This window comes from Amborella trichopoda, chromosome 3 (genome assembly GCF_054954075.1).
Source record: "Amborella trichopoda isolate Santa Cruz 75 chromosome 3, AtrichopodaSantaCruz75HAP2 v2.0, whole genome shotgun sequence".
NCBI classification, from domain to species: Eukaryota; Viridiplantae; Streptophyta; class Magnoliopsida; order Amborellales; family Amborellaceae; genus Amborella; species Amborella trichopoda.
Window position 1 is genome coordinate 43,728,440 of NC_142338.1, and position 25,818 is coordinate 43,754,257.

Sequence of the window (25,818 nt, forward strand, 5' to 3'; positions counted from 1 at the left end):
CTCTTTCTCTCTACCTGGAAAAATGGCTCATTTTCTCTCTCTATCTCGTATTTAGTTTTGAATTTTTTTGAATTTTTCTCCATTGCATCGTTATTCATCTGAGGTAAATTCCTACTGTAACTTGAATAAATTGCCATGAGGAACTGCCAGATCTGTTTCCATTCATGAATCTTTCAAAAGGCACATTCCCTCAGTGCAGACTTATTCTCTCTCTATTTTCTTCAATTTTAGGTTTTCTAGTGCTTATTCTACCAGTGTAACTCTTTTGTTTCTCTCTCTAGGTTTTCCTATTTCTTGTGATTCTGATTGTTCTTTGTATATGCTCTTTCTGTAGGGTTTTCCACCCTCTATGTATCTCTTCCTCTCCAGGTTTTTACACTTTTTCATTTTCTTCATCCGTCTTTTCATCTCCCTCTCTTTTCAGCATCTTCTGTAATTTTTTGTTGGTATTTTTTTGTTCCTTTTAACTGTGACTGCAACACTCCCTATTTCCCCTCTCTTGTTATCTCTGTGGGGTGTCCTTTTCCTCTTTCTCTTTCTTTTTGTTATATGTTTTTGTCCATCTCTTTTTGCAATCTGTGGGTATTCTTACAGATTTAGGTAAAAGGCCCCACAGTCACTACAAAGGTAAAGCTTTTTTTGGGGTCATTGCCTCTCCTTTTTCGGGTCTTTTTATGATTTTTTTTGTATACACATACTCTTTCTCAAAGTACATACCATAACAAAGGCCCTACAAATTTCTCTACAGGCCTCTCTCTCAAGCTCTCTTGTTTCTCTCTCTAAGTGCCGCTAGATACAATATAAAAGGCACCTGCAAATTTGGCCTTAGTACAGTCCCTTTAGGGATACTGTTTAAATGTAGGGCCTTCTCTGTTTCCTTGTTCCTTTTCCAGCCTGTGTTCCTTCTGTACGCACGTGTATGGCTCATTTGAATTCCAATTCAATCTTCAGTTCCCTTAATATTATTCTTCAAATCTCTGAATCTGGATTTGCGGGTTTTCTAGGGTTTTCATGGCTCCCATTTCAAATCCAGGATTTCATATGTATACTACTATATTAGAGCCTTCAATAAAGTGACTTTTGGCTTTGTGGATTAAAGATGGGATCAAGCCATAGCAGGACATCTTCTTCATCGAACACTCCAAGGGTGAATGGGGTAAGGGAGAAACGGGTTTTTAGATCCCCTTGTTTTGGCCAATTTTCATACCATCCGGATAATGATGATCAGGTGAGGTTTTTTTTTTTGTGTTTATTTAATGATTCTCTGCTGTGGATTTTGGACTTTGGTTTTGATGGGTTTTGGTAATCTTTTCTATGAAGTTGAAAATGCTGATGGTGAAGAACAGATGGGCATTTGTAGTATCTTGGTGTCATTGTTTATAGTGTTCGTCCAATCCCTTATAGTTATCTAATTAGATTGGTTTTGGTGTATTGTAATTATTGTTTGGCTTTGCTTTCCTTGTAGTCCTGTTATCTTTTCTGTAATTCCTTGATTCAGCTGATTCTCTGCTGGCTAGTATGAAATTCTGAACGCAATTGTATGGTTTGCTTTTAGTTTTAAGTATTGAGTGTTTATTATTATTTAGTTTCTAGAAAGGCTCTATTGTGAAAGTAGAAATTGGTTGTTTTCATGTTTTTCTCGGAAGTGTTTTTGGGACAAACCCTTTTTTTACTCTAAGGTCTGCAACAAACTAAGATGGATTTTGCTTGGCATTTTTTCCCCTTTTTTACTTCTGCTTTCTTCAAATGACAAGTTTGACTGGTGCAAGAGAGAAGTGGAGGAAGTGTTAATGTGCAGCCATTTTGAAAGGTGCCGTATCACCTTGAGTTTCTATGATCATTGGCCTAAGGATGATCATTTTGGGAGCTTTCGAGTCATAGAATTTCTATTTTGTGTTTTGAGATGTTCATTTTTATCAGAGTTCTATCACAACCATAATTTTCTTGTTCTCTCTTGTGTTACAAAGAAGGGTATATAGTTGGCTTGCTAGATACGAGGAATATCTTTTTATTATTTTGGGTTGTTTTAAGAGGAAAAGGGACACAAAAGAACCATCCCCCGTATTCCTTACTGTGGCTGGATCATACTTTGCTTCGAGATTTGGAAGAATAGTTACCAAGAATTGAAACAATTCAAGGAAAGTTTGCAAATCGGTCTTGTTTTATGATTGGGATTCACTGGGTTAGTTTTGGCCACTTTCCTATGTTGCTTCAAACTCAACATAGCTTATCACTGGTTTTTTGGATGATGAGAGAAAAACCTTTCCGTAACCACTAAAGACTGTTTGGATAACTAGGACCTTTTTCAATTAATGTTGAAAACCCCTTTTCTTATGGCTAAAATCCGCAATCCAAAAAAAATTAAAATGGCTAAATTTTTTTTTGTAAATGGAGCTTTTCCCCTTCCTTTTATTAGGCCTTTTTCATCAACTCTCACGGCCCCTTTTATACTCCAACTCATCTCTCTCATTCTTTGCCCTCTCTCTCTCTCTCTCTTATGATAGGCCTCATTCTTTCTAGGGATTTGGAGTTCAAACAAGGTCTGAATCGATTTAGTTGCATTCCTCCTCCTCTTTTTCTCTCTTTCTATAAGAGTATGGGGTTAAAACAAAGGCAAGTAGCATATCTCCTCTCCTCCTCATCTTCTGCACAAGATTGTACTTTTCCACTCAGTTTATTGTTTCATATTTTCATAGTTTCTCTCTTAGGGTTATTGGAGATCTATTAAAGGCCTTGGAACTTGAGGTAAAGTGGAGATAGTGGTGTTGTTCTGTTCTCTTTTGAACTTGCATTTTGGGCGTTATAGCATTGACAATTTTGCCCTTTTCAATAGTTTTTTTAATCTTCACTTTCTTAGATTTCTCTTCAGTCTCACGCTTTTTAGCATGTCGAACTAGATATTTGGGAATGACCATGAGTTGACAGATCTTGATCGATTGGCTTCTCGTGGTAATCTTTTCCCATTGATTTGGAGGTTTTATTTATTGGAAAAGTTTTTATAGAGCCGAGACTCTAAACAATCAAATTTGATCCAACTGAAAAATTTTACTAGAAGAAGTTGTTTTGATGCCCAAATATCATCAAATTGATCATCTCGACATCAAGATGCATAGACATGAAAAAAAATGGATTTCAAGTTTTGGAAATAGTGTAGTTTGTAACGCATTTTTAGACCGTCAATTTTCAAGATTTTCAAGTTTTTCAAGTTTTGATAGACCTATCGAATTACACTATTTTTGAAGCTTTAAACTTTATAAATAAAGATGAAAATATATTTAAGGCTATCACAAAGATTTTCAGTATTGAAACCACATTTCTTGAGACTATTTGAAGGTAGGCTCTAATTTGATTGTTTAGAGCCTAGGTTCTATACAGCCGCACCCTTTATTTATCTATTATTATAAATATTTTTTATTTGGGCTTCTTGAGATTATTTGGAGAGTGAGAGAGAATGTGGGGATGTGTATCACTAAGTATTCATTGTAGAGAGAGAGCAAGCTGAGGAATTTGTTTCAAGGAGGGAGTTGGGGTGGATGTAGAGCTGTCCCTTATCTTTCTTTCATCTCTCCATAATTTTTCTTTTTCTTTCTTCGCTTTTTAGAGAGAGATTCTTTTGGTTGATATGTGTCCTCTTATTACGGTTCAATCACAGGTCTGGTGGGTGTTTTTGTGGAATTGGGCACAAAGAATTAGTTGCTTATGGCTTTAAAACAACCAAACTATATAATGATTCCAGAAAATAAGCTCATACGGTTTTCCAATGTATCTTGGAAAAACTTACAATCTTTTTAAATAAGATGCTTTTTTAATGCAGAAAGAGATTACGAAAATTCAAAATTTAAGTGTTATTATTATTCTTTTGTTTATTTTTCTTAGGAATAGGAAATGCGAGGATAAGTTTGGATTTTGGTGCGTGAGGTGTTACATGGGAGGACTTTGGTGCATAAGTTATTTTGATGATAGGGTAGTAATTGGGTTGGATAGTTTTAAAAAGATAAATCTTAAGTTTGTATGAGTAGTTCTTTTTAGAAAAGATTTGGGAAGGGGTAGAGATTCACGTGAGAGAAAATAGGGAGATAAGGAAGAGGTATGGAGGCTTCATGTGCGAGAAAATTGGGAGGTAGAGACGTACATGAGTTTTAGAGAGAGAGAGAGAGAGAGAGAGAGATTTTTTATTTTTTGTGGGTTTAATTTATTTAGTTATTTTTCCTTTCTTCTAAGTGTATTTAAAAGGGAGATATCCCTTGATTGAAAACATCATAGGGAATTGGTGATTCAGTAAAGAGTTGATCTTGTGAAAAGATCTTTTGGAGTGAATTCCCTCGCAGACCCTGAGAGAGGGTATATTCTCTCACTTTTATTACTATAATTATTTTAATTATTTATTCCTTCCATTCCCCTGTATCAGTTCGTATCAAAGCCTTGAGATCTCTGCTGATCTAGTTATGGTGAGTTTTGATCAAATATTGGAGCCACTCAAAGATGACCTAGTAGAGTGCATTAGCAAAATAGTGGACCAAGGTCTACGAGATTTATTCATAGATTGCAATCGAAGGAAGAAGAACATGAAGAGGTAACTCTCAATGTTAAAGATGTTGACAATTATGAAGAAGAAATGCACTAATTGCGGTATGTGAAATACAACCCTTTGAGATCGAAGGAGAATTCAAGATTTAGTTTGGTTTTCTAGAGTTCAGTAGTTCAAAATTCGTCTTCAAATTGTACTCCAAGTGTCTTCTCAGTTGGATCATTAAAAAGAAAAAGTACCAAGGAGAATGGTGGAACTTTATCACCAATTTTTGAGAAGGCCTCTAAAAGATTTGAGTTTGATAAGCTTGAGGTCGAGCTTCTCTCAATCCAGGGAGAATAATGCAGAAAGAAATTAAAAAAATTCAAATTTTTAGTGTTGTTATTATTTTTGTTTATTTTTCTTAAGAATAGGAAGTGTGCTAGGATAAGTTAGGATTTTGGTGCGTAAGTTGTCAAGTGGGAGGTTTTTGGTGCGTGAGTTGTTTTGATGGTAGGGTAGCAATTGGGCTGGTTAGTTTTAAAAAGATATATCTTAAGTTTGGTATGAGTTGTTCTTTTTAGGAGGCTTTTGTGGTATAGATTAGGAACTAATCTTTTTGAGAAGTATTTGGGAAGGGATAGAGATTCATGTGAGAGAAAATAGGGAGATAAGGAAGAAATATGGAGGCTTCACATGACATAAAATAGGGAGGTAGAGATGTACGTGAGTTTGAGAGAGAGAGAGAGAGAGAGAGAGAGAGAGAGAGAGAGAGAGAGAGAGAGAGAGAGAGAGAGAGAGAGAGAGAGAGAGAGATTATTTATTTTTTGTGGGTTTTATTTTATTTTATTTTTTTCTAAGTGTATTTAAAGGGGAGATGTCCCTTCATTGAAAACAGTAGAGAGATTGGATTTGAGTAAATAATTTAGTTCTTGTGAAAAGATCTTTTGAGATGAACTCCCTTGCAGACCCTGAGAGAGAATATATTCTCTCACCCTTTGTAACTATTTTTATTTCAATTATTTCTTCCCTCCATCCCCCAACATCATTTTTAAATTGGACATTCAATCTGAGTCTTGAGAAGTTACCTACTTGATGGGGTTGTGGTAGACATTGTTAGGAATTTGATAGTACTTTAGAGCACAATTGTATAAGAATGCAGTGAAGTTCCTGGGCTAGGTTGAAGTTATGTGGTTCTTTTAAATGGGAAATGTACCAAAAAAATCCCATTTAATTTGAAGAATTAGAACATAGTTATGCCAGCTCATGCAATAGATATCCAAATTGGATTTTTTTTACTGGATCAGTTCGGAGATTCAATGTTTAAATCCTTCCCACATACTTTTTTTTTATTGAAAGGTAGGGTTTGGATGTTGGATGTCCGAATCCTAAGTTTCATTAAAAGAAATCACAAGTGAGTGAGCTTAGACATCCACTGCCCTAATTTAGCCCCCCAAAAATGCAAAAAGATTGGTTGCCAATTCTATACTTCTTAAAAAAAGAGATAGTGTAATGTGCTCCCATGGGATCACACTGTAAACTTAGTCCCTCGAATAGAAGACCTACTTAGATGGAGGATCCAAAATTTTTCTTTTAGAAATAATTTATGTGTGATTCTAAAGTGGATCCCAAAATCAAGTGATTAAATGTAAACACAAATGCACCCTTTTCTCTTTCTAACTCATATCTGTCAACTTTTTTATTATAGAATGCTCTTATAGGCGTGCATTGTACACTTGCTTCCTTGCGTAAAATGTGTTATTTTTATTCAAAATTTTGGGATCCACTTTAGAATTACCAGATGATTATTTTTCAAAAAGGAAAAGTTTGGATTTTTGATCTAGATGGGTTTTATTTGAGGGACTAAGTTTACATTGTGTTCCCATTGGTGTACACTATACTTGCTTTTTTCTAGAAAACTTATAGAAGATAGGTTCGAATACTGGATGTCCTAACTGATACGTTTTCTATTATTTATGAAAATGGGTTTGCACATTGGATGTCCTAACCCCCCACTCGTCATTTTTTTTAATCGAACCCTAGGTTTGAACATTCAATGTACAAACCCAGCCTTTCACTAAGAAAGCATGTGGGCTAGGTTTGGATGTTGGATGTCCAGATCCAGATCGGTCCAATAACAAAATATGTGCTTTGGATATCCAATATGAGATCTGGGATTTCACAAAAACGTGAAGACCACGGTTTGGACATTGGATGTTCACCTAGGTTTTAACTTGGGAATTTAGAAAGTACTAAAAAGTGGACTTGAATGTAAAATGCAACATATGGGGGACTACTTTGTAATTCCATAAATTAATTGAGATATCCTTATTCATTAGGCCTCCTTGTGGGCATACTTCTTATAAGACCAGTTTCATTCAGTGCATATATTCTTCCTTTTCATCGGCTTGATCAATTGGGATTTTTTAATGGAATATGTTTATATTTTGTATGGTCTGGCTACAATTGATGTTTAGTAATCAATTTTGGCAATTGCTCCTGGAAGTAAATTTGTCCTATGCACATTTAGTCACAACTATTTAACTATGAAATGTGCAATTTTTGTTTTGGCATTTATTATTGATTTCCATGTTTTATTTCCTTTGTTTAATTGTATCCAGCTGGTTGTTTTATGCGATATTTGACATGCTGCATTCAAACAAGTCCTTTGATTTCTGATATCTGTTCGTGAATTTTTTTTGCACTTGTTTCTATCAGATTATTGAAATGTTTATTTTATTTTTCCGAAGTCGCTAATTGTTCTTTTGTGTATTGAGTTATGCCTTGCCTCAGGCCTCTGGTGCTCAGTATGGGGACTGCAGCGATTTCGAGAGTGGAACACGTAGAAATCGATCTCGATCGGCATCTGAACAAGTAAAGCACAGGAATTGTGGAATGTTCAAGGCTTTGGGGACCAACCAACTTCCAAATCTTGGGAATGACACACACCCTAATGGAAGTGTTCCAAACATTGACTCTGGTCCTGGAAGCAGTTCTACATATCCTACAATTGTGCAGCCATCAAACCGTTCATTACATCCTAATCCTCATTTTAATTTTATTCCAGAAAGTATCAGTTATAGGCTAAACAGAGCCACTAGCTTGGGTTCATCTGACGCTTATTCTCTATTTTCATCAAATTTGGCAATGCCAAACTCTGAGAATGATGCAGAGAATATTAATAGAACCTGTCAAAATAGTGACTTTTATCCTGCATTCAACAGTCAGACCATGCTTCAATGTGGTGATTTACCTTCTCTATCACCTTATCCAGATTCTCCTTTGGGGGATTTACAGTCAGGCAATCCTGTTTCTGATATCCCAATTAATGAAGGCAATGGGGATGTATCAGTATCATCTCCTGGATACATAGCCATAGGTAGTATTGATACAATGGCTGGAACTTCTCAATACCCATCTTCCCAAAGGAATACTATAGAACCAGAGGTCAGTGAAGCAAGGCGTCCTTGTAGACGGCTGGGTGCTCTGGAACCTGTGGAAGGAAGCATGCAATTTAGCCGAACTCTCAGTGTTGGAAGACTTAGGGATAGAGTTCTTCGTAGAACATCTTCTTCTGAGGGTTCTTTGGGCAACCTTCAAGAGGACACTGTATTTAGAGACATGAGGCAGAGTAATGGAAGACGGTTTTGGGGAGCCTTAACTGGATCAGCATCTGGAAGGAGTAGGGAAGCACCTCAGTCTCCAGCCAGCTATGAGTTTTCTAGAACCCCTAGGTCTGTAAATAGCAGCCAAGAATATGAGGTCAATGTTGCAAATTTGGGGGGAGGTAACCACAACTTGTTGGGGCATAGGAGCTCATTCCTTGAGCGTAGGAGAAGAGTAAGATCTCAGGTTGGTGGAAGTTTTCTTTTTTTGGTAGTGATTCATTACAAAGATACCGCACATTATACTGCATTAGTTATTGTGATTGGGAATTTGTTTAGTTACTCATGCTATTTGTTAAGTAACTCAACTATGGTGATTGAAATGTCAAATAATTGGCTATTTATGATTTTTCTCATTTTTCAAATGTTTTGGTACAGAATGTCTGCAACATTAGTTCATGTAATGTTGGATACATGTTCGATTGTGTGATTTGCTTTGTAATTGAACCAATTCACCATGAAATTCCCCATTCAAATTCATCAATATTTGTGAAGGGGAAACTTTCTCTGAGTCCCCAACCACAGACTGGGAGTCCCAGCCGTACAATAATATTGGATGGCTGGGAAGGTTTCAAGGCAAATGTACACATTTTTTGGCTTGGAGCACTGGGTACTGCCTTGCAGCCAAGTACCCAACTCAGAAAAACCCAAGTCAAGCTTTCACCCTCCTGCATAAAGCCCAATTCAGCTATTTCTGGTAAAAGTTCTCTGCAACTTTCTGTGGTTTTCTCCTTTTTTCCGTAAGCGTTTGTGAGTGAGTTAAAGCACCGAACTCAACCAATTATAAGCTAATTGTAAACTTATAATCAAAGATGAAGACGTGAACTCTCTGCTTCGATCGAAAATCTACTGCTTCACATTACTTGCTACTCTTGTTTCTTGTATTATCAGTAAGTCCTGCACCATAAGTGGCAGATACTTTGCTCTCTATTGCTCTTTAAATTGCCTTGAAGTTTACTCTGATTTCCATGTATCTAGTGTAGAATGCTTCTCTTTTTCACAAATCTTATTTTCATCTTCTCTGTTAGAAGAATACTTATGCGATTTACACTGAGCTCTCTGTTAGAAGAATACTCATGCGATTTACACTTAGCTCTCCTCTGCAAACCTTCTCTCTACTCTTCGCCTGTGTGAAACTATTTTTGAAACCCAATGTCAGCAATTTTTAGAAGCATTTGATTGTCAGATTGCAAATAAACTGGAGATCTGGAACCTGAAATTCCGTATAAATGATCTGGTGTCAGTAATATGTGAGACGTGAGAGCCACACAAGAAACTACTGTATTGCATGTGTGAGCCCATTGGTTTCTGAAACCTTAGAGCTTTTGATTATAAAAGATTTCTTTATTGAGTTTCGTGCACTGCATTTTCTCCTTCTTCAGCCCATGATGAACAACATTTCTAAGGGTTTTTCCCCAGGTAATACCCAATTTCTGTGTGTTTCAATAGTGCTTTTTCTTTAGGAGAGAGAGATTTGCAGAGGAAAGAGAGCGGTGTTTCAGAGATGCGGGGGATGGTTTGCTCAGATTGGGTTTTTTTGTGGTGGGTTGGGGGGGAGTTTTGGAGATGGCAGGATTTAGGTCGATATTTCCTTGTTTTTTTTTTTTTTTTTGTTTTTTTTTCCTTTCTTTTGAGGTGGTTTACGAGCTACTAGCCTGTGCCTAGTATTCCAAGGCAAAAAGAGTGACATTTCTATTGAAATTTTCCCATCTGTACGATTTACTAGATGGCTTGCAGTCTTCAGTATTATCTGTGGTTGGGGGATATGGAAAGTTTCCCCATCTGAAAAACACACACACGTTTATCTGTTTATACTTCACAGGTGTGTGCATATGTTTATATATATTTATGTGCATCTGTAAATAACATAAAACCGGAAATCCTCTGTATACTATTCATATTTTCCCATGCGATTGTAATTTGCTTGATCCCTGTTTTTTTATTATCTTTGTTTTTTATGCTCACCTGTTTTGTGGCTATGGTTTGTGCCAACACATTGATTTGCAGGTTCGCGCCCTCCAACGGCTAGGTAGTCGTTTTGAGAATTTAGCTGGGCATGACAGGTCATGTATCTTATCTGGTCATCATCGTACAGGTCGCTGCCTGTGCCAAGCAAGTGGTCGGGTGGATGATCCAACAGATGATTCAAGTACCAGAGCTAGCATATCTAGGATTGTTATGTTGGCTGAAGCACTTTTTGAGGTGCTACTTTGGACTTATGACATGATATTATATAATTTCAAGCTGCCTTGTCTCAAAAAAAAATATCAATAGTATTTAATTTGAAAAGAATATCTGGTTCCTTCATCTGTTTTATGCAGGTTTTAGATGAAATTCACCAGCAATCAGTAGTCTTATCGTCTCGACCATCTGTATCTTCTCTTGGATCAGTTCCTGCACCAAAAGAGGTTGTAGACTGCATGCCTATAAAAATATATAGTAAACTAGAGAAGCATCAGAATGAAGAGACTGCACAGTAAGTTACTGCTTTAAACGAAATGTTGCATTAATTTTGTTATGGTTGATAATTTCACCTTATGAATTGTGAGAAGATGACATAGAATATTGAGATACATGTGCACATACATACAGTGCATGTGTATTTTGTTTGTTAATCACATACAATAATCTTTTCTATATACTATTTTGGGCAATATTGAAATACTGTTGAGGGTCACAAAAAACAAAAAGGATGATACTGGGCATTGCTAAAGGTCTTGATTGGCTACAGTGATGTACTATGTGTGCTGCTGATTATGCGAAACACACATTTACATGCCTGCTTGCTTGTTTAGGCGGGCACTGGTTGATTGGTTGTCATTGGCATTGTACTGTGGTGGATAATAGTCATGCTATATATGTGTATGAATGTGGTGCATGTTTGGGGAGCTCTTATATATCTATTGATTGCGACATCTTTTAGGTTGTATATTTGTCATTCTGAGAGTAGTTTTCTTCCAAACGGATTATTTTTGGAGGTATTGAGTACTTAGTTTCTATTTTCTTTGGTGATTAATGCTTTAGTTTGGCTGATTTAGGGTAGCTACCACCCTGTTGTGGCTCGGTTGATTGTCTTTGAGCAGAGTATATTGGTCACTCAAGTATAGGATGCTTTTTCCATGTAACCATTCTGTTTTGCTCTTTTTCGACAAATTGATGCAACTAGCCTCTTGTTAACCAAGTAAGAGAAAGTGTGTTTCTTTCTCTTTTATATCTATTTTCATCCCTAAAAAGACCCGTTCACAGTGTATCTTTAATTAGAAAGGGACATTCTGAAAGTTTTGCAACTTTGCCTGCCTGGCTGATTGTCTAATGGCGTCTTCCATTTAGTATACTCTTTAATATGTCACTGTTCAGATGTGAAAATTTAGCCTGTATGCAACTTTCTGTTTAATCGCACATTATGCAATTTGCTGGTATGCTTATGTCATTCACGAATTGAAGCAACAACTGGTATGCAGTTGTATTGATCGTTTTAATGATGTTCATTTATGTTGGTCATTTGTCATTTCCTGTGACATGTTTCTCTTTATTCATATTCTATTCCTTTTAATCAAATCAATGTGATATTGATAAGAAGAAGTAATCTTGTCAAAGTTCCTCTTTTCACATATTTTCTATCTGTTCATGAAGCAGATATGCCTTTTTTTGCGCATATTGCCCTCAGTTAAATCTATATGCTTATTTTCTTGGAACAGATGTTATATATGCCTTGTGGAATATGAGGAAGGGGACTGCTTGAGACTGTTGCCCTGTCACCATGATTTCCACCGGTCATGTGTTGACAAGTGGCTGAAAGAGATACACAGGTACTGATATGCATTTCCAATAAATACTTTACTACCTTGAATTATGAGTCGCTTTGCAGTTTTTTCTATCACAATTACTGGCATATATATTAGGATTGGTAGATTAATTCTATAAAAATGGCACTGATTGGTTGAGGTCACTTGGCACCTCAGTGGGGAGCAATGGTTTAACTTTAGTAGGCCTCTCTTATCTATTTGGGAGTCAGTTGTTGCCAAAAACACTTGATTGGGTCTGTGTGCATCATGTGTTTGGTATAGGTTTGGCTGGGCATCTTGACCCTTAGTTGTTGGGTTCTTCCAACACAGGTGGCAATCCCATTCCGGAATTTACCTATGGCCATCCGGGAAAGGGATCTTCATGGGTTCTCGATTTTAGATTTTGGTATCTTGATGCCCACTGTAAGGGATCTTGATACCCATTGTTGGGGAACTTGATCCCTACCTTAAAAACCAAGATAATAGTCAAGATAATAATTTTCCAAAATAAAAACTAGGAGAAAACGAAGAACAGGATGATTTTCCATGATGTTTTAGTTGTTACATGTAAGTTTAAGGCGATGAGCAGTGGATATGGCCCTTCCATGTAAGCATTCCTAATGGTTGACCATTTGTACAGTTTCCCAAATGAGGGCACTGGTTGCACTAGACTTCTCATTGAGGGGAATGAAATGTAACCTTGTGGCAATTTCTCGATGGGACTTGTTGCAACATTGAATTTCAGAGGAATCCTGTGTTATATCAGCATGTCCTGTTGCAAGTAAATATTGTATTCCTTGTTGGACCAATAAGAAAGAACCAGTCGGTTGGGTGTTAGAGAGGAGTAATGAATTATTTGTTGTATGACAATGTACATTATAAAGTTATCTAAGATAAAGTTACAGGCAGTTTTAGAGATAAGTTATCTTTTTGAAAAGCAATTTTTACTTCATTCACAGTAATTTTCTGAAAATCACATTTGTGTTTGTGAAATATAGGTAAAAATAGTTGGAACTTGCTGAGAAAGTTAAATAAGATGGAGCACATGCTTGAGAGATTTAAAAAAGACCTGGAAGAAAGCCTTGGCAAAATAATGCAACAAGTGATATAAAAACTACTTGAAAAAGAATATGAAGAGGATGAAGATCAAAATCGAATCTTTAATCAAAACATTAATCAAACGCCACGGCTCACTTCAGAAGTTTAATTGGTTGTAAGGCATGAAATACCATTGGAGAGTGCAAGAGATTTTGGCATCAGTTGACTTCCTTGGATTACATGTCTATGTGTTGCACATTACAAATTTATTGGATTAGGTGTAACAGTCAAAAGATTGACAGAAACAGGGTGAAAACAACTAGTTCAATTATAGTGGAGAAGACAAGGATGGAAAATTTTCGAAGTCCCTGAGCTTGAGGATGAGCTTCGCCCCACCCCTAAAGAATGTTGTAGAGAGGTGGGGGAAATTGCAGTTTCTAAAATCAAATTCCACCACTGATTATGAAATTTGTAGCTCAAAAAATGGTTTCGATCTTGCGGATTTGTGAATACCTGAAAATGGTTGGTCAAGAACTGCAATTTCCGTGAATTATGTGTTGAGGCTTTACCCACGAGAGGTTAACAATTGAACAATTGAACACTTTACCAATATGTTTTGATTTACTATCAAAGTATTTTCATTACCAAATTACCCACGAGAGGTTAACAATTGAACTCTTTACCAATATGTTTTGATTTAATTTCAACATACCCATAAAACAATGTACGGTCTTGAGTAGGAATGGTTCCAAAAGGTTAAATTGTTAAATAGTTCATCTCTTGTGGTATTTGATAAATTTCACTTCGTTCTATTATTTCTTTTGGAGAGACTTAAATGTGGTTATGGTTATTTGGTCTTTTAATTTTTTATTATAGAGTGTATGTGTCTTTTTTATTGTAGAGTATTGAGGGGTAGAGTTGGAAGTTTAATTTTAAACAAACGAATTTTATTGTGCTTAACGTTTTTTAAGAAGCAAGGTAGGTTTTAGGGTTTTTCTTACATGTGTATGTTGGACATTCATCATAAAAAACAAGAACAAATGATTTTTGGGGTCGTGAAAAAAATCTTTGGGCTGGTGGACTCTCTTGCAAACCAAGGGGGAGGGTCAAAATCTCTTGACCTGCCTACCAAGTTGGTTTTCCCTACAGACCTAGAGAGGGTGAAATCTTGTCAACCTTGTTATTGAATGGATTTTGCTACAGATCCTGAGAGAGGGTATGTTCTCTTATCCACCTTTTTGGTAAATTTTTATTTTTGTTTTTTAGTTTATTGTCTTTTCTCCTTCCTCCGTACGCAATTTTCCCTCAGAAGTAATTCAGTCTTATAAATGTTTAGTAAGTTGTTTTTCTGAAAGTATGAATTATAATGAGGACAATTTCGGTGTTGAAGTTTAGGGTTAGGGCCATTCTAGTAGGGATTAAGATGTTAGTTTGAGCGTGACCTACTCTTGTATCTTCAGTATACTAAGTAAGAACTCTTGTATCTTCAGTATACTAAATAAGAGAAGAGTTTCTAGAAAATGGCAATCGAACGACATGAGACTATGTTCTAGTGCCGTGGCATTGGTTACATAGTACCGTCCCGTCCAATTTGCTGTAATTAGGGACTGCGTCTTGCATTGTTTAATGTTTTTGATATTTCTCTATTCGTTTTCTGTGAATTAGATTAGGGTTCCCTCTTGGAGCATAAGTTTGAGGGATTTGATTTTCGTAAGATTTGTGGGATGGAGGCCCTTCTGAATCCATCTATGTGACTTTTGATGATTGAAATTGCTGGTGACTTTTGCGAAAGAAGTGGCTCTAGAGACTAGTGAACATATACAATTATAAAAAAATGGTTAGTGAAATATTCTCAAAAAAAAAAAAGGTTAGTGAAGATATAAAAAAAGGTGGGAAGATCATGAATCTTGCTGAAACCGTATATATTATGGTTAATCATGAGTGGTGAGGGTCATCTCTTAAAATATACCATTGTTAAGTATGTTGATTACATTGCATTCTTCACAATTGGAAAAATATATTTGAATATTTTTAATATGGTAATTATATGATGACAATTGTATAAATTCATATGTGATTAATAAAATTCTTGCAATTAGTTATTTATATGATACTAATTTTTATTATTCACAATCTAGTAAAGTTATAACATTTGTAATTATCAAGGTTCAGAGCAACGGATCGGTGACTAGAATTGATCACACCCATACACATGTCGGATCAGGGAATTGGTGGACCAGATCGGAGAATTGGCGGAATTGGCAATTTTTGTCCAAAAAAATCTTTAAAAAATCACTATAAATATATGAAAATAGTGGTTTTTTAGTTTCTAAAAGAATTTAGGAGTGGTGCATTATGTACTTTCATTATTTTGTAAAAATAGGTGAATGCTGTGAAGCTATTTTTCTGTTTGGATGTTTATATAATTATTACTTGTAATATAGCATTATAATATTTCATTGAAACAATTTTAAAATGTTAGAAAACATTTCTATATTATAAGATTAAAATAAAATAATTTTCCATATAAAGTAAAATTGGTATCACATCAAATATTTATGAATTATCCTTACTCGTCCAAAATTATCACAACCTAACTAACTATAATATTATGCATTGAAATTAAAATTATTAGTTTATATTTTATAATCATTTTAGTATTCAAATTAGAATAAATTTTAAAATTTGTATTATAATATCGTCTAATTTATAAAAATTTAATTCACAATTATAACAAAAAATAGTAAATTATATAATATATAGTATAAATAAATTAATACACAAAATATAAGACTTGGTTATCAATGTAATTAGTATAAATATTAATTATTGTTGAAATTCACATGCTATAACTTCATCTCTCTCCCCTTCTGGTTGATCTCCCCTTCTGGTTGCTAATTGCTTTTTATTTTTGACTTAGTTTCTCTACATTATGATACGGTAACATAGTTTGTGACAAAACATTTTTGTAGAAAACAACTAAGATTATTTGTGACGAAACCTTGTTATAAAAATCTCCATGAGAAAAAGTTATGACTGGGTGACCCAAAATCTCTCTCTCTCTCTCTCTCTCTCTCTCTCTCTTTAATTTGAAGGGCTAAGGGAATTGTCACAGTGAAGAGATGTGGGACTAGATGGCTAGATAAAAGGCTGTGAGGTCGATTCCCCTATGCGCACGTGATGGGGATGGAATTGGAAAGGTGAATGCGAAATGGAGAGAAGGGGCCAAGTTTGCTGGCATTATGCGCAGTAGCAGCCCCACTTTTTAAGAAACTCAAATAATTTTCAAAAAGTCCAAAATACTGTTCATGATGTCAATATGTGAGACTAGTGATGTAAATTTTCAAAAAGTCCAAAATACTGTTCATGATGTCAATATGTGAGACTAGTGATGTGTGACCGATTCATGGTGTCATGAGAGCGATTTGTGATGTCAAATATGTATGACTAGTGACGTGTGACCGATTCATGATGTCATGAGACTGATTCCACGTGTCAAAACGCTCGGATCCTTTTTTTTAAACAGATCCGGGAAGGTCTTCGGACTGGGTCACCGATTTTTTAAACACTGGTAATTATTATTATGGGCATTATTTATTATATGCATATAATACTAATAACAACAATTGAATTATTATAGTGAAAGATAAATATTTTTGCTATAAAGTATGTTTACGTATAAATTTCTTTTTAGAATGATGTATACGTATAAAAAATTATGAGACACCTTATCCTTTTTTGTATAAAATCACTAATGAATTAACTAATTAGTTAATGTGATGATAAGCTATTTTATTTGCACTTAATTTGTAGCAAATAATAATTATTATTATTTTCAATAACCATGTAATCAGTATGTTCACTATCTCTCTCGTTCTGTCCAAGTGTGTGATATATATGTGCAATTGAGTTACTAAATTTGTGAATAACATTAGAAATATTTCTTATACAATGATTGTATAACAGCTGTGATCAAAATCTTCAAGTGAATAACATTGTTTAGGGTTGTCATTAAGTAATGAGAGTACAATACATGGAGTAGAAAATTCCTTATGCTTTCCTCCCACGTACTCTTTTTGTAAAGAAATTGTCCTCTAAATAACATAAAGAGAGGCAATGTAATATTTTCACATTTATTATTTTTTGTCTTAGAACATTTATGTAACCCATAGTTATCAAGACCGAACCTAAACTACCGTGGGCCGGTCAAACGGTATCGTAGCCAGTTTAGTCCAAAGAAAAAATCAGGTTTGGTTGAAAATGGGTCAAAATCAATGTTTGATCAGTTTTAGGTTGTTGGATTGTCTAGTTTTGACTTATTCGATTATAATGATGGCCAATTTTTTAAAAATATTTCATATTTTAAACTAGTATTTCTATTTTTATTTTTTTAAAATCCGATCCATAATATTATGTATTACCCATGGCTATCAAGATCTGACCTAAACGGCTGTGGGTTTGTTTACCGGTACTTATGCCGGTCTAGTCTAAAGAGAAAATCTGGTTGGGTTGAAAACTTGTGAAAGTTGCCGCTGTTGGCTTGAATGCTAGAGTCGTGGAATGTTATGAGCGGCTTGGGAGTCGAGTTGTATGGTTTATCGTCATAAGGAGGGACCTTTGAAATTTGCAATTAGTTAGGTGGTTGCTTTGATTAGAGGGCTATTTAATTATTAGGGTGATTCTGATAGAACTTGGCTTCAGGATGGTCGCTTAGGTACTGCAAAGGCCTTTAATAACACTGTTGTAGTAATTAGAAACACATCCTTTTTTTATGGAGTTTGCTTTGGAATGTTCTCTAATTCCTTAGATTTTGGCGTTTGGCTGCTCGGTAGCTTTGGCTAAGGTTTTGTTGATGGATCACCTTCTGTACGAGAACTTGGATTGTACTTTTCTGTATCTTTTGCATGAACAATATAGGGACAGTGGTCCACCTCTTTATTCACTGGATCAGTCTGGAAGTTTTATGAATATGGTTGTATTATTGGTCATTCAGAATTGCTAATATCAAATTGCATTTATCCTAAATGGTTCAGTGTTCTTGATTAAGCCATTACGTGATGTGCTTGCTGGCCATCTTAAGATGGAGACTAGTATTGTAATATGTAGCAAAATTTAGTACTATTATAGGCCATTCCATAGTTACCGTGATTGTCCAAGAAGTGGGTGCTTGAGCTCCAGAAGCTCAATCTAGCGCTCCAGGACAAAGGATCTCAAGTTTAAACTCCTGAATTTAGAAATTTGAATTGACAAAATTGCTCCAGGACAAAGGATCTCAATTTTAGACTCTTGAATTTAGAAATTTGAATTGACAAAATTGGGGATCTGGATCTCTGGTTAATGGAGGTAGATCCTTCTCATCCAAATCCTGGATCCATGCATAAGTTGAATCAAGCATCCAGCAATGTGGAATCTAATTCTTTACATTAGTGCCGAATCTCATCAGCACTGTTCGTGTCTCATGCACTGACCACTACACACTTCCCCAACCATCCTTTCTCTAACTCCCTAGTCCATAATCTCTCTCTCTCTCTCTCTCTCTCTCTCCTTGCTCTCCCCTCCTTCCTTTTCTCTTTCTTTGCAAGAGCATATTTCTCCCAAAAAATTTAAATCTTGATAGGTTTATGGTATATAGTCATATAGATCAATTAGTTGAGAAACAATCCCAATGCCTACATTGGCAGCCGGGGTTTGAACCTTGAAGTTTGACTTTGAACTTGTAAATCATAGAAATAAATACCGTAACATACAAGCTTCTGCCATATTACGTTGTGGAACCCGTAGATGAAGGGGAGCAGCTGCAAAGCTAAAGCTTCGCCATGTCTTACACTCCTTTCATCGTAGTAGAAGCTCTAGAAGCTTTATATTCTTACTAGAAGCTTTACAAAGTTTATGCACTTGATCTTTGTCTTTAATTCTCTCTCGTTGACCACATCCACAATCACAGAGACTTTTATAAGTTGTTCCTTTCTTTGCCTTTGGATGCTTTTATTTTTTTTTCCTCTGATTCTAGAGAGTTTGTTGCAAGCCCAATCGCATGTAAGTGAAAGGACCCAAACTAAGGAAAACAAGGACACCACATTTTCATCAAACACTAGAGCTTCTTTCATGCTTGAGGGCTAAAACTTGAATCCTCACTTTGGGTTTTCAATTTCGCTTATCACTTATGAAGCACACTCCGATGATAACACAATATTAAAAGATATTTTAAAGAGGGGATTCTTTGCATTTAATGCTACCTTAGTTTTTGAATTCAGAACAAAAGACTAATCATATTGTTAAGCAAACCTTGTTCCTGAGCTAGAGTACTCTTAGGGAGCCTCAATTCTTAGTTGCAAAGTTTCAAAAAACGTTAGGCGGCCTGCTTGGCGCCCAGCGCCTAGGCGGGCGCCCAGAACCTTGGGCGCCCTGCAATGCAAATTCTTAGTTTTTTTTTATATATTTGTTAGCCTAATGCACATATATGCATATATTTATGTCAAAATTTGTAATTTATTCCAAAATTTGAGCCATACAAAACATTTAAAAGTTTAATAGGCTACTGTAAAGTCTCTAACTCTCAAATTCAAAAATTCCCCATATTGGCATATTCTATATCCATAAAATAAATCATAATAACATTCAAGATTCCAAGTCTCCAGGTAAGTCTATCAATAAACTGACTTCCAAAACTATAGAAAAACCAGTAGACCACACAACGAAATAGTCCAAAAAGGCAAAAAAATTACAAACCACATAACTAAATAAAAATCGTTCAAACTCCAAATGTCTAAAGCCCAAACCAAGATGGTGCCATAAAGTATTAAAGTTACTTCAAAAGAAGAGAGAAGACAATCAAGACATCAATAAGAATCAGAATCATCATCTTCATTGCCTTCATCTGCATCAGAATTGAGGCCGTCATCATCAGAATCATCACCCTCTTCAACATATTCCTCTTCTTCTAGAGATTCTTCTGAATCTGCCTCCTCTTCCTCTATCTCCCTTTGTGAAGTACCAGTAGAAGAAGTTGCTCGAGTGGCCCTCCTCGGATCATAAACTTGCCCTGAAGCCTCCTTGACCATTGCCTATGTCAAACCCTCCCCAGGGAAGACCTTCTCAGTTCCAGGGTCACTAACTAGCCAATCTGAAGCATTCTCCATGTCTTTCGAAGAGATACGGTCCTTCTTGAGCTGGTTTTTCTTCTCCTTGAGCCTTTGATTCTCTCTAACAAAAACCAAATCATTGAGCTTCCTTTGCTCAAGCCTATTTCTTCTTTTTGTATGCACCGATAAGGAAAAATAATGCATAAGTAACTACTATAGGTCTATGATCTTCTTACCTTTTATGAATCTATATTACAAAATGAATATGAACTTATAAACAAAAAAAGCATATAAAATTTTATTCCTTTAAAATAGTAAAATAGTAAAATACCATCTCAAACGAAATCCAATTGCGCTCACAACCAGAAGAGGTAGTTGCCAATCTCAAGATCCGCATAGCCATCTTTTGGAGGTTTGGAGCGCTACTCCCATGTTGTCTCCACCATTAGGCTGCAATATGTGGGCAAACTTATAATTAATTTAGGTATTTAACGTTATCAGAACTTGAAAGAAAATTATAAATTTATATTTTATAAAACAAAAGTACATAAGTCAAAAGAATATTACCTGGTTCGTCTTTGTTTATCTGCCTTAATGCCATATCGTTCCCAAATGAAATCAAAGAACACTTGTACGGAATTAGCTCTTCAATTGATATCTTATCTTGGATATTTGGATTAGGGACTAATTTCTTAAGGCACTCATTAAAACCATTCATAATTACCCCTTTTGACTCAATATCTGCATCTGCTTAAAAGAATTTGGGGTTCAAGTAGTACCCCGCTGCATGCAATGGTCTATGGAGCTGCCTATCCCATTTATCATTTATAATCTCCCAAATTGGGACATACTTCGCTGTATCATCGTCGAAATTCTCTGCAATCTCATTCTTAGCCCTTTCCATTGCATCATATATAAAGCCCATGGAGGGCTTATCAGCATCAACCAAGCGCAAGACCTTAAGCGAAGAAATATTAATATCGCGTGCTTCACCCCACGCCAAAAATATTTCGAAAGAATAATATCTCGTGTCTTCTTTCCCTTAGCATCTCTAGACCACTTACACCTACTCCACTCCTTTGAAGCAAACATCGACCTTAATGCGATCCTCTTTTTATACATGCTCTGTAGACTAAGGTAGGTAGTGGCAAATCTAGTGACCCCAGGCCTCACTAGCTCTCTCTTTTTTTTAAACTTGCGCATCATGCTAAGGGTAAGTATGTGACTGTATATGGAGATTGTAACCTCCTTAGCCTTAAAAATAATTTTTTTAATAGGAGGCAATTCACCAATTGCCTCAAGCATAAGATCTACGCAATATGCAGTGCAAGGAGTCTAAATATGCGAGGCCTCTTTTGTCGAAGCAAATGACCTGTAGGTAGATTGGGGTAGCATTATCTGTGACCACTTGAATTACATGTTCCTCCCCAACCTCCTCAATACCCTTATCAATGAAAGAAAATATATTATACGCATCATGAACATTATTGGAAGCATTGATTGAGCGCAAAAAAACTGTACCCATGGGACAATTTACTAATAAATTAATGTTCCTCCTCCTATCACTCCACATATCTGTCATCAAAGAAACCCCAAATTTAGCCCATCCCTCCTTATAAGTCTTAAGATATTCATTAGTGTATTTGACTTCTTTCTTCAGTAGTGGCTCTCCAATCTCATAAGGAGTTGGGGCTTTCAAACCTGGCCTAAATTGCCCAATTGCTTCCAACATTGTATGGAAGCTATTCAAACTAGCAGTGTTAAAAGAAATGTCCACGTGGTAAATCCACCGAGCAATATACTGAATCACCCTGGCTCTATCTTCTTTTTTAAAAATATTTTCAATTATCACCGTTTTTTTCCCCTTTCCCTTACCTTTCTCAATTATTGTCTCAGGGCTAGGTGTAAAAAAACTATCTATAGGCCCCCTCGTACGAGCTTTCTTAGACCTAAAAATCTTCTTGGTCTTAGAGCTCTGAGTACCAACCATGGCTGCCTTTTCTTCCCCCCTCTTCATCATTCTCTTATTCAGTTTCAGTATTATCATAAAAAATATGAACCCCTGACTTTAATTCTGCTAGATCCTTTTTTTTTGCAACGTTTTTACTCTTTTCAGCTTCAATGTACTCCAAAATTTCTTTCTTTACAAGATCTGGGACTTTCTTACATGGGACGACATCATTTCTAATACCGGCAAGATGTTTCTTAAATCTATTTATGCCGTCATTAGAAACATGTCCACAGAAATTGCACATAATTTTATTTGTCATTTTTATCCGGGTTAACACAATATTTCCATCCCGGATCTCCACCCCTAGTAGACCCCGCAGAAGACATCTCAAATTGAAAAAATAAATCTCAAATAACGATTACAGACTAACCTTTTCTACCCAATCTCTGATCTTCAATGCTGGCTATCTCAGTCGAGCTACGAATCAACTTAAAAGTCTTCTAATACCATCAATAGAACCCTAAAAATAATTTCAATAAAAAAAACAAACTTTTTCAATCCACAAGAAGTATTTTTCGATTCTCAGCAATTGCTTTAGATTCTCTTAAATAAGTTTAAGATTGAGGGTTTCTTGTTTTTTTTTCAGTTTGGGGTTGAAAATGAACCCGTAAACTTATTTTATACAAACTTGGGTGACCCCTTTTGCCCTTTTGGGCGAAGTTAAAAAAAAAAAAAAAAAAAAAATCGTAAACTGTGCTGGGCGCCTGCCCAGAATTGGGCGTTGGGCGCCTGCCTAGGCGCTCGCCCAGGTACAGCTGCCCGTGTTGGGGCGCCCAGGTCAAAAGGTTTTTGGGCGCCTAGGCACCGGGCGGTCTATTTTTTTAAACATTGCTAAGTAATATATATGGATATCTAGTTGGTGTCTAAAAATCTAGTATGTGAGGTTAAAATGCAAGTACCTACCAACATGTTCGGACAACTAATATTTTGAAATATCTTATATATAATATAAGTTCCCACATTTGAATTGATGTCATGGCGGTGGAGTAGGCAGACTTCTTGACAGATTTAGCTTGACATATCCCATGATCGAGCTGCACCGGCCCCCATTTGAGTTTTCTACGTTTCTATTACGTGTCTATACACATACACACAAATGGGGAGTGATTTCATGGAATGGTTATATAGTAATATTATAAGACTATGTTAGGGCTATTTTTTTTACCCTACTTTTAAATTAATGAACAGTCACAAAAAAACAATACTTGAAAACATAAGCTTAAGGACTTCTTCCCTCTATCCAAATTTGTTTAAATGGCTTTATTGTCATTAGAGGAACAATGTTAAAAAGAAACAAATGATTTCGAGTTTGTACAGGCATAGATCTTGAAATTCACCAAATGGATTTTCGAGATTCATTATTGTCGAGATTCATTATTGGAATTTGTATGTATGTATTTATATAAAAATTGTCAAATATTGTGCAATAACTTCAAAGATGCATCATCTAGCAGTTTGTTTTCTTTTCTCAAGTGTTTTGGGGTTCAAACCTTCCGTTTGTTTTATTTAAGGTGTCGATTACGTTCTCAAAAGATGATGATGTCATCAAACATTTATGGTAAGTGTAGATAGTGTATCTATGTGTGTCAACGCGTATCTTAATATTGATATATGTAGACACACGACACCAAGCACAAGCAATATACAAAGTGTCTATGTAACACTAATTCTAAGAAGGACGGGCCTTAATCCAAATTCTTAATCATATGATCCTTTGAACAAATTTGGGTTGTGCTCCCTTCATTTTGGGATCACGATCCCTTTAACTCAAAGTGTAGGGATTTCATTCCTCTATCCTGTGGCCTCGATCCTGATTAGGGATTTGACCTTGCTCTCGATTCTAATAACTATGGGCCATTCTTGGCGGAGGGAGTTTGGAAGCATTAAAGATAGGTCACTGATTCAAGATGTTGGCTCAATGTGCACAAATGCAATAACCTGCCTTTGGGTAGTTAGAGCTCTAGAGTTTGCCTCCAAGACTCCTCATAACGATGTTTTTTTCATTTATTTTTAAATGCTATGATGCACTATCTCCTTCACATCACATGAAATAGATGAAAATAGAAGAAAACCTATGTCCATAGCTGTGTGCGTGGTGAAACAAAAAGCCTCACATTTGTGTAGTGGATATAAGGTTTCATGCGTTTTTTTTTTTGGGTGGATCAGTGGGGAATACAGGTCCCTACTTGATTCAGAAATGGTTTGTTGTTTTCAAATGCATCAAGGGAACGGAAACCTAGACCATTAGCTGAGGCTTAAGTGGTGCTACCACCTCAACCCCATTCCCGAGAAAAAAGATGAAAGTCAATGGGGTTTTGGGCTCCTTATCTTTGGTGAGAATGGAGTCTGAGACTTCATTATGGGGCTCGACAGTACTACTGCCAAGGCCCCAACCTCTCATTAGATAGTATAAATATGCAAAAGATTAAACAATATCGAACATTTCTACTGTTACATATAATTTCTTGAGGGTAAAGATAATACAAAGATAATTTAGCTGGATAAAAGGTGTAAAAAATGGGGAAAAGATGTGTTTCTATTATGATCTATTATATATATTTAAGTGATGTCCAACTTTAGGCTCATGAATTGGATTCTGGCTGGGATTATTTTTGCAATAGTTCTTTAACATGTTCAGGTCAAAAGTTTTCTTGTATAACATCATTAACTTGAGGATTGATACAGGGTGTGTCCTCTTTGTCGTGGAGATGTTTGCCGGTCGGACATGGAGCCATCTGATAAAGTGGATTAAAGAAGATGAAATGTAATTAACATTGTGATGATAGGGTCTGATGTGGGCCTCATGTTCCCAAGGCCTAGTTGTCCAGGTCCATTGGCACCCATTTCTTTTATTTTTGTAATTTAGAAAGGTGGCCGTGGATTGGTTGTTTATATGCCATTGCCGCAGCTATGGTCTTTTTGTTTGATATCAGAATTCAGTTATTATGAGGTGTCTTTCCTTTTTCCTTAATTCTTTTGGGTTTCTAGAGATCTTTGGGCGAGAAATAAAGGCTTAAATCCTCATCAAGAGTTACGTGAACAAAAGTTTATCGATCCATTTCAAAGCTGCAGCAAGAAGCTCCACATAAGTGCAATTGATAGAAACAACTTAGGGCGAGAAATAAAGGCTTAAATCCTCATCAAGAGTTGCGTGAACAAAAGTTTATCGATCCATCTCAAAGCTGCAGCAAGAAGCTCCACATAAGTGCAATTGATAGAAACAACTTAGGGCGAGTTTGGATGGACCATTTCCACTTGGTTGAGTAATTTTCTTGAGTACTTTTAGTTAAGAAATAAGGAAAATTTCCATTGTTTTGCAATGTTTTCCTAATAAATTAGTTTTGCATCATTGCTTGTATATTTTGAAGTGAAGGGTTGTTGATTCTCTTGGTTTCGAGTAGGGTGAGCCAATGGTTTGGTCCGGGCTTCGGGGCTGGGCCTGATTTCAGGCAGGCATTCGATCTTTGGGTTGGGGCTGGGCCCCGGGAAATTAACCGGCGGCCCAAAAGCCCAAAATGTATTTCACCTTAAAGTTTCTTTCTTTCTTTGCTCTCTGCTCTTTTTGCGCTCTCTCTCTCTCTCTCTCTCTCTCTATCGAAAAGCCCTTTTCATAATACCGAGATTAGGTTTTTCAGACTAGCAAAGGATTATTAGGTGGAAGCAGAGGGATCTCAAGAGAAGGGCCTTTGTATCGAGGATGAGGAGAGAGAAGAGGGCCTCTGTTGTAAGG

The 25,818-nt window shown here is 36.1% G+C and overlaps 1 protein-coding gene across 5 annotated transcripts; it reads left to right on the plus strand.

Annotated features, from left to right (window-relative positions):
• The first annotated feature begins 12 nt into the window (after positions 1–12).
• LOC18422695 (RING/U-box superfamily protein) lies at positions 13–25,059 on the plus strand. Of its 5 annotated transcripts, none has more exons than XM_020667637.2 (7): positions 13–627; positions 749–1,228; positions 7,301–8,359; positions 10,180–10,374; positions 10,494–10,648; positions 11,871–11,981; positions 24,774–25,059. In XM_020667637.2, exons 2-7 carry the CDS (start codon positions 1,100–1,102, stop codon positions 24,838–24,840), a joined length of 1,716 nt encoding a protein of 571 aa, XP_020523296.2. In that variant the 5' UTR covers positions 13–627; positions 749–1,099; the 3' UTR covers positions 24,841–25,059. The 5 variants fall into 5 exon arrangements, with proteins under 5 accessions (XP_020523296.2, XP_088716840.1, XP_088716839.1 ...); XM_088860714.1 differs by having other exon boundaries at positions 1,005–1,228; XM_088860713.1 differs by having other exon boundaries at positions 13–103.
• Positions 25,060–25,818: the final 759 nt, after the last annotated feature.